Source organism: Larimichthys crocea, chromosome XXIII, assembly GCF_000972845.2.
Source record: "Larimichthys crocea isolate SSNF chromosome XXIII, L_crocea_2.0, whole genome shotgun sequence".
In the NCBI taxonomy this organism is placed as follows: domain Eukaryota; kingdom Metazoa; phylum Chordata; class Actinopteri; family Sciaenidae; genus Larimichthys; species Larimichthys crocea.
The window spans coordinates 19,032,822-19,045,339 of record NC_040033.1 but is presented as its reverse complement, the minus strand read 5'-3'; the positions used below and the strand labels follow the sequence as shown (position 1 = coordinate 19,045,339).

The following is a 12,518-nucleotide window of genomic DNA, read 5'->3' as shown; positions in this document are numbered from 1 at the left end:
TTTCAAACATCATAATTTAATTCTAGTTCAACTACAACACAGTCTAAACAACAACTTCACTGGTTCATGCAGTACGCAACATCTACGGTAAAATCAGGCTGGATTCCCACGGCATGGCGTGACCGAGACCACAGCTTCACGACTGTTTCATAGAGTCAAACAAATCTGATCTCAGTGCAGCAATACTTTAGGGAACCTCCCAGCTTATTGAGTCTACTCCTTCTACAACAATAAACGAACAACATGGACACTTTATATATATAAAGAAGAAACTCGACCAAAAAACAGAGTTATTTAAATTATCATCAGCTTGTCAAAACACACACACAAAAAAACAAAAGTTGGAATCCATTTCCGGAATGGCGTCATCTGAAATGAAGCAATAAAATAATTCTAACAACCTGTACATGTCAGCCTGTACCTTTTTTTAAGCAGTAGAAAAAACAGCATTTTGGTTTTTTTAGGTGCGTCTCAAATACAAAAAATAAACGTAAAATAAAATTTATCTGACTAACATGAAAGGTTATTTTTAACCCAGTGAGACGCAGACAAACAGAAGACAAACCATCACATGTGAGCTTATTTTAGCAACAACACGCAAGAGATAATCCTGTAGTCCTGGTACAGAGCGCCCCCTGGAGTATTACAGCTTTTATAACACAAAGTAAACGTGGTCAAGAAGAAGCACAAAGGAGGAGAAAGTAAACTTTTGACTTTTTTCTTAATATTTAAAACAAACAGCATCAATCTGCATCTCACTGGGTAAAAAAAAAAAAGACAATCTGTGTTTTTCCAGTTTTCATGTGGACGGTCCAAAGTGATGATACAATCAGATAAATAATGTTTTGAGTTTCCTGCCGGAGGATCCACAGCGTGTCAGAGTCTGAGAGGATCAAACCAAACTGTACGTCTCCGCTCTGCCTGATGGAAAACGCAAAATCATCTGCAGCGTCCAGACAGAAAAAAAAAACAGAACATGGAGGAAAATCTTAAAAATAAGGCCCCTGAAGGAATTCAAAAATTATTCTAAAAAGGGGGAAAAAAGAGGCACCAAAAAGTCGAGATATCAAAAATGCAGTCTGTCTGTGTGGTACGAAAAATTTAGACTTCTTGTATTTCATAAAAACATGAGAGAGGGAGAGAGAGAGAGAGAGAGAGAGAGACAGAGAGAGAGAGAGAGAGACAGAGAGAGAGAGAGAGACAGAGAGAGAGAGAGAGAGAGAGGAGAAAAGAAGAGGAGCAGCTACATCATCCTGGAGGACGTTCCTGACGGGAAGTGGCCGAGATGCTGCTTCTGCCTCCGCCCACGCTTCGTCTTGTTGCATCTCCTGCAGGACGCGACAGGAATACACGATGATTAATAACACCACCCGGACAGGACGGAGGCGTAGCGGGTTATATGTTCAGCGCATGATGTAAACTGTCATACTCACTTTACATTAGGATGACATTTTACACCTGAACTCACAATTTGTTGCCAACAATGTTTCTGTGTATTGAAATCACATCTGCATTTATTTATTAAGGATTCATCTGTGTTTGTGGAAATGCTGTTGCACCTTGTGAACCTAGAAACGAGCAGCAGTCGTAGTATAAACAGCAGCAGTGCAGTACGTGTGAAGTACCTGGTGAAGCACATGACCACGGCCACGATGACGGCGATCTGAACAGCTCCGATGATGGCGGCGATGAGGACGTAGTGCAGCTTCTGACCGCTGGGCACCACGTACAGGATGTTAAAGTCCAGAAGCTGATCACACTGAGGACCACCGTACGCCGCCTCGCACCTGACACACACACACACACACACACACACACACAGTGTTAATCTGACCATTCGGAGTCTGAAGGCCAAGTTTGAACTTTCAGGTAGCCCTTTAAAGAAGTGAAGACAGACAGACAGACAGACAGACAGACAGACAGACAGACAGGTGTTACCTGCAGGTGGGCAGGTTGTGTCTCATCTCACATTGGCCGTTTTCACAGAACTGGGCGTAGTCATCAGGACAGGGGGCGGGGCTGTCTACAAAGCCGTCCCCCTCACCAGGCTTAGACACAGCTGAAACGAAACATAAATAAATAAAGAAGAAGAAAATCTCTGGTTTTGATGCGCTGTTTTTGACCGGGGGGGGGGGGGGGTCTTACCGTAGACGTCTGGTTTGGACTTGATGCTGTCGTCCTTCCTGCTTTTATCTGAAACCACAGAAGAAGAAGAGTTAGAATGGTGACGTGGAAACGACAGAAGTGATTTATAGATTTTCTGCATCAGCTCTAATTTTCTTATTGAAAACTCCAAATTCACATGGTCAAAGAAGTCCAGATAAAAACGTTGTGTCCAATCAGAGCTGTCCAATCAGAGCTGTCCAATCAGAGCTGTGGACTCACAGGATGAACCCTGAGGACAGAGTCAGCTGATGCAGGCTCAGCTCATGTAATGAGAAAATAAATGTGATTCTGATGTTCAGTCAAAAACCTCCACACTACAAGCAGTCCACTGTTGGTGGCATAGGCCTGAATGTGTGTCAGCAGTCGTCCTTTCCTTCTTCCTTCATCCATCTTTTCCTCGACTGCTTTCGGTCTCATTATTTTCCTCCTATTCTTTCTTCGTTTACCTTTCAACCATCCTTTCTTTTTGTCTCCTTTTTGTTTGGTGCATGCACTTCTTTCCTCCTCAACCTTCTCCTCCTCTTTCCTTCTTTCCCCTCATCTGTTCTCCTCAACTCCTTCTTCTCGTCCTCCCTGTTTTCCTTTAGCAGTCAATTTCTTCTCTCCTCTCCTTTGTCCTTTCCTCTGTCCTTTCCTCTTCTCTCCTCTTTCTCCTCTCCTCTCTCCTCCTCTCCTCTTTCTATCTTTTCTTTTCCACCATCTCTTCTCTTCTTTCTCCTCCTTCAGTTCCTCGTCGTCTCTCCTCCTTCTCTTTAAATCACAGTTTTTGTATTTCCTCTGTTACCTTGGCAACGCCCGACGTGTCTGATGTCGATCTTCAGCTGTTTGAGGCAGGACGCCTCTCGGACGTGACACGGCGTGTCGTAGGTGACGCCGTCGTTGCCGCACACTGGGTTGTCGTTGTGGCCGTTACACACGATGTTACACATGCAGCTGGACGGACACACACACACACACACACGCACGCACACACACACACGGTGAACAACATGTTGTTATCGTCATATATTCCTATGTGGATAAGACTTTTATTTTGAAAGGTACACTCCTGTTACATGTTTTGCGTGTGTGTGTGTGTGTGTGTGTGTGTGTGTGTGTGTGTGTGTGTGTGTCCTCACAGCATGTCCTCAGAGTCTTCGTCACACTCGGCTCCAAACTTGCAGTTTCCACATTTCGAGGCTTTCTTCCCGCGCCCGGAGCCCTCGTCGTCTGCACAGACACAAAACGTCACTGCATCACGGCCTCTTCGTTTATTAATGATTCTGTTTATTCTGATGATCAGTGAGTGTTATTACTGACTGTCAACATGTTGCGTTAAAGGAGCAATACGTAATACGATTCAAACATCAGGGGCAGAGCGGCTGCAGGGAAGAGACCCCGAGCTGTTCACAGGCAGAGTTTATTATTTAAAAATAAATATTTCATTATTTTAAAAAGTGGATTCATGTTCACGTCTGACTGACTCCATGATAAGACTTCATATTTACACAGAGCGTCTGTAGATAATCTTTAGATGTTTGAATAAAACTGACTGAGCTGTGTGGATGGAGGAGCTGAAGCTGCCTCCGCTTTCCTCTCAGGATAAACACTGCTCCTTTAAAACAAAGTAACAAAGTGTAAAAGTTGTTTACCTCCATCACCGGATCCTGAACCGCCGTCTGACAAAGACACAGAGAGACATTCAGGACAGGAAGTAGTTTTCTATCAGACACGCTGAGCGCAGCTCAAACTACAATCCTCCAAAATCACCGAGTCCAACTGAACATGAACACTGAAGTCATGTTGATGTCCGTCTGTGCTGGACAGATCCTGGAGGACTGCACGCAATCGAACTGTCCACCATGTGGAGGTGTTTCATTGTGAAGTGTGTGTGTGCGTTACCGTGGTAACAGGGCCCCTCTGACAGGATGCTGATGGCTCTCTGCTTCTTGCAGGCGGCTCTCCTCAGGAAACACTCGTTCTGGTACGTGTCGCCGTTGGAGCCGCACACGGGGACGTACTTCTTGTGACACTGAAACACACGCGACGACATCAGAGGAATGAATGTCGAGTTTATTTAAAGTCAGCCGAGGTGGATCTGTGAATGAATGAAACACCTTCTGTGGACACACCGAACCACAACAGGTTCACGCTGTCAACAACCAGTCAGCACCAGATCTATGACGGACGGGAAAACCCTCACGGCTCCGTGATCTTAGCATAAACCCAAAAGATAAACTACAAATTCAGTTCTACTGCTCACAGCTGCAGTTTGGCAAAGAAGAAGAAAAAACGATGAAGCCGCCACACTTGAGACACAGCATCAAATATCAGTGTGTGTGTGTGTGTGTGTGTGTGTGACTCACATGGAACTGGCACACACACTTGATGTCGGCTCCGTTCTCGCGGCAGGTTCCTCCGAAGCGGCACGTCCCGGCGTCACACACACGCAGGTCGCTCTTCTTCTCTGACAGATCTGAAAGAAAATGAATCGTGTTCATTACCAGCCGTCACATCACAACTGTCAATCATCACTGTCATCATCTCTGATCGTAAATAAACATCCAGAAATCAGACTAGACGAACTCCTCATAGCTGCAGAACTTTGAGTTTGTCAGACCAAAGAAGAACGTGTTATTAACCACCCAGACAAATTTGAGTGATTAAAAATATCGACAGGTTCATGAAATCAGGTAAAAATGAATCCTCAGCTCCAGGACTGTGGGGGCGTGTCCTCTGAATCTCCAGGACTGTGGGGGCGTGTCCTCTGAATGTGCTGAAGCCATGCCCACTCGTGGTCGAGCAGCCATTTTGTCAGGTGTCAGGTAAGTAACTCTGAAACACTCTGAGCTGAGATGATTCATCTCTGTCTCTCTGCTCAGGGCGGCCTCAGCGTGTCATCGAGCCGCCCGTTAAGGACCGCCCACAAAAATCCTGAGACTGAAAACTGGTGAATAAGGACCGCCCACAAAAATCCTGAGACTGAAAACTGGTGAAAAACTTTTAAAGACACTTGAAAAAAAACAACGAATTATTGCCTTAATCCGACTGTAACTGGACGACTGAGGTGCAGTTAGTCCGACTGATATCGGAGTTCTTCAACTTTGACATAGACACTCAGATAATGCGACTGGAATTTGATTTTCTCCGACATGTATGCGTCTTAATCAGAGTTAAACAAGACAACACGTGCGCATGCTCCACACGCCGTGCTGCGTACGACCCCAGAAAAACATCCAGCCGGTCGCAGAAGAAGAAGAAGAAGAAGAATGCAATGACAGGAGAAGAACCAGAGCAGCAACATGGCAGAAGCTCCGAGGAACGTTATTTTTGGAAGACATCTTGCTGTTGTTTGAAAATGCTGTTTATTATTATGTGATGTAATAGGTCAACTGGAAAGGGGGCCGTGGTAACAACGCATATCGCCACCGAGTGTTGAGGAGGAGGATGTTCCCGTCAGTTATTTTATATTATATATAAAATTATTATATTTTACATAGACGCCAAAATCGAATTTTGAGCATAGCTCGGTTAAGCTGTGCATGTAAACGTGCCGACTGTAACTCCACATTTCAGTAACATGTCGTTCGAAGTCTTTTCACGTGTTTTCAGAAACTAGTTTACAACATATTTAATGTTTGGAAAGAAATCTAAGAATTTACTTTACAAGGACTGAAACTAACAGCGAATTCAGCGTTTAATGAACAAAATCTTTAAAAGCGCCTGAAACTCGTCATGAAACTCACAGTGTGTGTCAGTGACAAAGTAATCCAATAACATGTGTCAGCATTTTCTGACGGACTATTCGATTAATCAAGAAAATGACAGAGAGAGAAGTTAGAGGCGTTTACATTCACAGACTGGTTTATTGTTTGGAAGTTTCCAAGGTAATTTATTGATAGTACTGGTATTACTGTAGTACCACTACTATAGAATAATTGGATTATATTCATGTAACGCTGTCTCTCTTTTATTGTTTGTTCCATCGGGCTGGAAGGAATCCGGTAAAGAGACAAACACTCCCAGCCTCGAGGTCTTTACAGGACTCTGTGAGCGATGAGTCTGATCACGGAGAGTCAGAGAAATCCTGTCAGGAAATGACCTCATGGTGGCGCTGAGTCAGAGAAAAGCTCAAAGAACCAACATCCAGACCACATGGCACACACACACACACACACACACACACTATTATCCAGGGTGGTAATTTCCTGATGGCAGCTGATTGGTTGAAAATCCACAAGATAGCCAATTAGAGCTGGTAATTACAGGGGTCGTGACCCCCGCCTCCTCTGTAATTAGTAAATACCTCAGTGTGCTGAGCCAGCCTGACACACAGAGCCCACTGTGGGGGTGGACAAAATAACAGAAACACTGTTCCCACCCAGTGTCCCTCGGATCGCCTGAAGAAGAAAAGCCGGCGGGTCGACCAACAACAAGATGCAAACACGGATTACGTGACGCGTCTTTGCTTCTTAAAATGTAACTTGTCTTGAAATTTGACTTTCAATTTCCATTAAAGTTCAAAAACAAGATGCAGGATGAAAATAAACTGTCCAGTCAAAAAGTTTTTCACCTTTTACCACCAAAAGAAACAAGAAATGTATTATTATTATTATTATTATTATTGTTATTATTATTATTCAGTTTCTTGCAGTTTCAATTAATAGAAATCAACCAACGTCGACCTGAAGGCAAGGAAATAAAAACTTAAAACAGATGAGGATTTACAGAGGTTGTGATGGACAGTGAAGTAAACTGCTGACAGCTGCAGCTGCTGTTAGCTCAGTTCATCAGCTTGGCGGTGAGCTCAGAGCGACGGGTACCCGTCGCTCTGAGCTCACCGCCAAGCATGACGAACTGAGTGTTTGTACCAACAGGCGTTATGGACTACAAGGAAGAAGAAGAGGAGGTAACCAGGCTCAGCAGCTTCTATGGACATGATGGCAGAGGAGCAGAGAGTGAAGAGGACGCTGACGGAGGAAGCTAAGAAGAGAAAAGGAGAGAGTGAGCGAGCAAGAAGCCGCCGGACAAGAGTAAATGTGGGACTGACTTTTAGTGGTTGGTGAGAGCTTGGTGAAATAAAAGGCTGAAAGACAGACGCCGAGCTGGGCTGACTGCTGCTGGACTAGGCAGTGATATCAGCTGCTGCTGGTTCTGGTTCTGGTTCTGGGCTGACTGCTGCTGGACTAGGCAGTGAGATCAGCTGCTGCTGGAATGATGTCGCTTTAAACTTGCAAACTGGGTCAGTGATGATAAAAACCTGTCGGGTCTCATTCTGTCTGCAGAATCCATCTTCCTGTTTTCCTCTGGAGAATTTCAAACATCCCCCAAGAAGCTTTCAACAACTCCTGACACACAAACCTCCACCTGACACACAAACCTCCACCTGACACACAAACCACTGCTTTTTTTTAAAATAATGTCTGGTTGCTATAGTTACCAACTTCTCATCTGACAGCCATTGGTTGCATCACCGACCAATTACAGCTTGTTTACGGAGGCAGACAGGTCTGCAGAGACCCCGTCATGGGGGCTCTGCAGGGAGTTATAGTGAGTAGAGCCTCCATTTACACACCGACAACACAAACCACAACCGTGATACAGCATGCATGATATGTCGATGACTGTCACAGCTTGAGACCATGAAAATAAATGAGGACCTTAGTCAGGCGCTGAAGTCAAACAGCCAGAAAAGACTGAAAGTGCATGAAGGTGACTTTGTTTGATGATGTGATGTGTGACTGCACGCTGGAAACTCCTGAGACGCCGGTCTGCTTGACAAAAACGAAAAAACACATTGAACTTCATAAAGTTTTGTTCCCTGTGTTCAATCCTAACGTAACAAACTCTAACAGCCTCCGATCATCACAGGGCTGCAAACTCAACAGTGATTGTTCCCGCGTGGACCATTAAATCTTTCTGTGGGAGCAGGAACCAAACCTGAAACACTTGAAATGCAGGTCAAGTTCCTAAAAAGGTTCTTGAAGTCTTGGGAGCGTTTCCGTGGTCAAAAAGGAGCTACAAGCTTGGACTGGATTTGTTGTAATGACGTGCACGGTATGGTAAGTGACGTTACTGCTTTGTACAAACAAGTAACTGCAGCAGGTGGTGTCGGAGTGAGAGGGTGGAGACAACATGAGGAGAAAAGGTTTGTATATCCGGGAAGTATCATGCATGGAGACAGACAGATTAGGTCAACAGGACGTGGACTGGCACCTCTCCAGCTACCAGTCCACCCTCTGTACTTTGGTCCACGCTGGACTTGAACTGGCCAAGCCAAGTCCCTGCAGACTGAACTACGATGTTCTCAACCTGTGTGCGGACGGAGGGGTCGACTTCCACTGTAACCGGGTATACCTGACTATGAACTACGTCAGCACGGCCTGTTCAAACATTTCCAAAGTTTAAAAGTACGTCTGAAGTTGTTTTTGACATTTGAAGAGACATCACAGCTGTCCCTGACCACTTTTAAAGAAGCAAATTAGATCGTATGAAAGTTACAGAGCAGAGACGACCTCAGGTCCAGAAAACGTCTCCAACTGGCTGTAATACAGTCAAACCTCTACACAACTACAACATCTCACGTTCAACTGCCGCAGAATGAATATATATATATACATGAATATATTGATGAGGGAGTGTTGGAGTTGCAGCAGGAGCAGTGAAGTGCACTGAAGCTGATCTGAAGCCGGCCACCGAGTGAAGAAGCTCGACCTCGGACTGGAGAGCTGAAGATCATCGAGGCGAACATCCACTGACCTTCTCTCTCGCTCTGCTGCCTTCATCATCTCTCTCCTTGTTTTTTCTTCTTCTCAGCCTACATCCAGGGCAACTGTAGTTACACAACGTGGCCAAAAGTATGCGGACATACCCCTCGATGTGTGGGCTGTAGAGCCCCAATGAGTGACATGATCGTTTCTGCTACAGCTCTCTGTGATTTACAGAGTTTATGATGGACAGTGAAGTAAACTGCTGACAGCTGTAGCTGCTGTTAGCTCAGTTCGTCAGTTCGGCGGTGAGCTCAGAGCGACGGGTACCCGTCGCCGGAGCTCACCGCCAAGCTGACGGACTGAGTGTTTGTACCAACAGGCGTTATGGACGACAGAGAAGAAGAGGAGTAACCAGGCTCAGCAGCTTCTATGGACATGATGGCAGAGGAGAAGAGAGTGAAGAGGACGCTGACTTGACTTATTGAACCAATCACAAACAGATCGGCGTTGTTCGCTGCGATGCAGAAACAGTAAGTCAACAAATCGAGAGAGCGAGACGAAGTGACGAACAACGAGTGTCTGACAGACACGGTCCAAATATTTCTTAAATCTCTCAACGTGCACGCGACGCACCTCGTTCTACTTAACGAGAAGGTCCCGATGAGGTGACGACCTGAAGTGTAACGAGGAGAACATCGAACGAGGCGCGTTCGAGCTCGTCCTCTAGAAGTTCACACCCCAGTGTGGTTCCACTTTGTGACCAATCCATGAGCGACTTCAACATATAGGCTGAACACACACACACACACACACACACACACACACACAGGGTACTCCTTCACTTTAACCTCGCCCTGTTCCTCCACCCTGTAATTAACCCGAAAATAGAGCCCGGTTAAAGTGAGGAGTGGTCACACACACACACACACACACACACACACACACACACACTTTTTATTGACTTCATCTGTCGGTTGTCATGACGACCTCTCGATCTGATGGAAGGTATCAATCACAGATCTCTTTTATCCTGCTGCGGTCGTCATGACAACAGAAAGATGTGTCACTGACAACAGCTGGATCATGTGACACAGCCAATAAGAGAGGCTGTGACCTCTGACCTCCTCCACCCACCCTCCACCTCCACCTCCAGCAGCCTGAGGTGAGCTGTGACGTGTTCAGGTGTAAACAGGATGTTATGGCTCTCACCTGGGCAGTCGGCGGCCTTCCCGGGGCCGCAGTCTGTGCTGCCGCCGCCGCTGCTGCCTCCGCTGCGGGGGAACGAGCTCCGGACGGCGGGGAGAACCATCAGAACCAGCAGAACCAGCAGGCAGCAGGACCAAGAGAACCGGCACACTGGGGCCATGATGGGGGAGGGAGGGGAGACAGAGGTAAAGGGATAGATGGAGATAAATGGAGGTGAAGAGGGGCAGACAGAGAGGTGGAGGAGGTCTGAGCAGACAAATGGAGATAAACCCAGAGGTGGAGGTAAACAAAGAGGTGGAGGAGCTCTGTGGATTCGAAGAAGAAGAACGGAGCAGCTTCAGGTCCAAATGTTGTCCGGCTCCGGATCTCTCAGCACGAGGAACGCGGAGAGAAACGCTGCACAACAGAGCCCGGGATAACAAAGCCGAGCAGGGCCCGGCTCCACCACCACCCCCCTCAAACCAGTCTGCTCACAGCCCGGACTGAGCCTCCATCCCCCAGCCTCGCCACCACCACCACCACCAGCCCTGCTGCTGCCGCTGCTGCTGCCGCTGCTGCTGCCGCTGCTGCTGCACTCAAACCCGGCGGGGAGAACCGCGGAACGCGCCGCGGAGACAAAGATCCAGGTGCTGGAGACACGAAGGGGATTCGAGCAGCATCCAGGCCGAAGCGGAGTGAGTGTGCGCCGGGGAGGATGGACGGGATGCGGCGGGTCGTTCGGTCGGACCAGGACTTCTTTTTTTTTTTTTTTTTTTTTTTCCTCTTTTTTCGTCCCTCCTGTTCCACATCAACAAAGACCTGAACCACGTGACCAGCAGAAGACCACTCCCACAGAGAGGGAGGGAGGGAGGAGGAGGGAAGAGAGAGAGAGGAGAGAGGAGGAGAGGAGGAGGAGGAGGAGGGGGGAGAGAGAGAGAGAGGAGAGAGAGAGAGAGAGAGAGGGAGGAGAGGGAGAGAGAGAAGAGGAGAGGGAAGGGAGGAGGGAGAGAGAGAGAAAGAGAGGGGGGGAGGAGGGGGGAGAGAGAGGAAGAGGTGGGTGAGGAGGAGGAGAGAGGAGAGAGAGAGAGAGAGAGAGAAGAGAGAGAGAGAGAGAGAGAGAGGAGGAGGGGAGGAGGGAGGGAGAGAGAGAGAGAGATGAGGAGGAGGAGGAGGTGGGGAGGAGGAGGAAGGGGGGGAGAGATATAGAGAGATCGATCAGGTAGGAAGAGAGAGTGAGAGAGGAGAGGAGAGTAGAGAGAGAGAGAGAAGAAGCGAGACGAGAGAGAGAGGGAAAGTGGGGAGGAGAGAGGAGGAGGGGTGGGGAGGAGAGGAAGGATGGGGTGAGATGATAGAAGAAGAGAGAGAGAGAGAGGATAGAGAGATCGAGAGAGAGATGAGAGGAGGTTGGAAGAGATAGGGAGGAGGATGGGGGGGGGGGGGTGGGTGGTAGGGGGTAGCTAGCTTAGTTTATAGGAGGGTGTAGTTTATTATGTTTGTGTTGTTGGTCCTTATTGTTCTATCTCTCGCTACGGCTTCGTCGTCGTCTTTCTATGGTCGCTTTTTTCTCTAGCGCTCTCCTTCTTTCTGGTGGCTCTCTCTCTATTTCTCTCTCTAGATATCCTCGAGCTCCTTCGCTAGCGCCTAGCGAGATGCTCTTCTCGCTCGCTCTCTCGACATCGCTCTATATATCTCCTTGCTCATTTTTCATTTTTTTCCTACCCCTTCCCTCTGCTCCTCCTTCCTCTTCATGTTTCTGCCTTCCTTTCTTTCCCTTCAATGCAAACATATGAGAATGAGCCAAGTCAACATAACCACATCTATCACGATTAACATGTATGTATGTCTGTATGTAGTCATGTGTTCATCTCTCTCTCTCTATCTCTCTATCGCTCTCTATCTCTCTCTCTCTCTCTCTCTCTTCTCTCGATCATCCTCCTGCGGGCCCCCCCGCGGGGCCTGTTCCACCATGCCTCCTCCTACTTCCACCCCCAGTAAACTGTGAAACCTCCTTCCACCTACGAATCAACGTCTGCTATTCCTCCCCTACGGAAAATAAAGGTTGAGGGTTGTTATAAAAAGGTGAAACATGGTGATTTTCCACTCCGACTCTTGGTGTGATTAAAAGTGACCTGGGGTTCAGAGTTAAACCAGATACACAAGGTTGACACAAGAACATTAAGAGTTTTATGACAGCAATAAAGATCTTAAGGCGGTTCTGAAGTGAGCCACTGCAGAGACTTTAAAGCTGGTGTACGCGTGCGGCGGCTGAGTTTTATAGATGCTGCAGTCGACTGCAGGTGATGACTGCGTGCAGTGCAAACACGACAAAAAACTAAAGACTAAAAACAAAACTCCCAAAACTACAAAAGTTAGTGGCACTTTGGAAATCTGATCTGCAGAAATAATTGTATTTCAAACGTGACGCTCATCTTAGAATTTAAACACTTACCTTACACCACCAGTTAAAATGAGAAAACT

The 12,518-nt window shown here is 47.0% G+C and overlaps 1 protein-coding gene across 1 annotated transcript; it reads right to left on the bottom strand.

Annotated features, from left to right (window-relative positions):
* LOC104937536 (tomoregulin-1) lies at positions 1-10,832 on the bottom strand. The gene is made up of 10 exons (XM_019257011.2): positions 10,065-10,832; positions 4,512-4,621; positions 4,048-4,177; positions 3,798-3,824; positions 3,285-3,375; positions 2,951-3,099; positions 2,146-2,193; positions 1,939-2,059; positions 1,626-1,787; positions 1-1,328 (listed from the first exon to the last, which is right to left on the bottom strand). The coding sequence occupies exons 1-10, from the start codon at positions 10,219-10,221 to the stop codon at positions 1,244-1,246; spliced, it is 1,080 nt and encodes a 359-aa protein (XP_019112556.1). The 5' UTR covers positions 10,222-10,832; the 3' UTR covers positions 1-1,243.
* Between the last annotated feature and the right edge of the window lie 1,686 nt (positions 10,833-12,518).

Coding starts and splice junctions, on each gene's coding strand:
- LOC104937536 (XM_019257011.2), bottom strand. CDS start 10,221: ATGGCCCCAGTGTGCCGGTTCTCTTGGTCCTGCTGCCTGCTGGTTCTG. Junction 2,194..2,950: donor ACACGTCGGGCGTTGCCAAG/GTAACAGAGGAA, acceptor CTGTGGTTTCAG/ATAAAAGCAGGAAGGACGAC. Junction 1,788..1,938: donor CACAACCTGCCCACCTGCAG/GTAACACCTGTC, acceptor TGTGTGTGTCAG/GTGCGAGGCGGCGTACGGTG.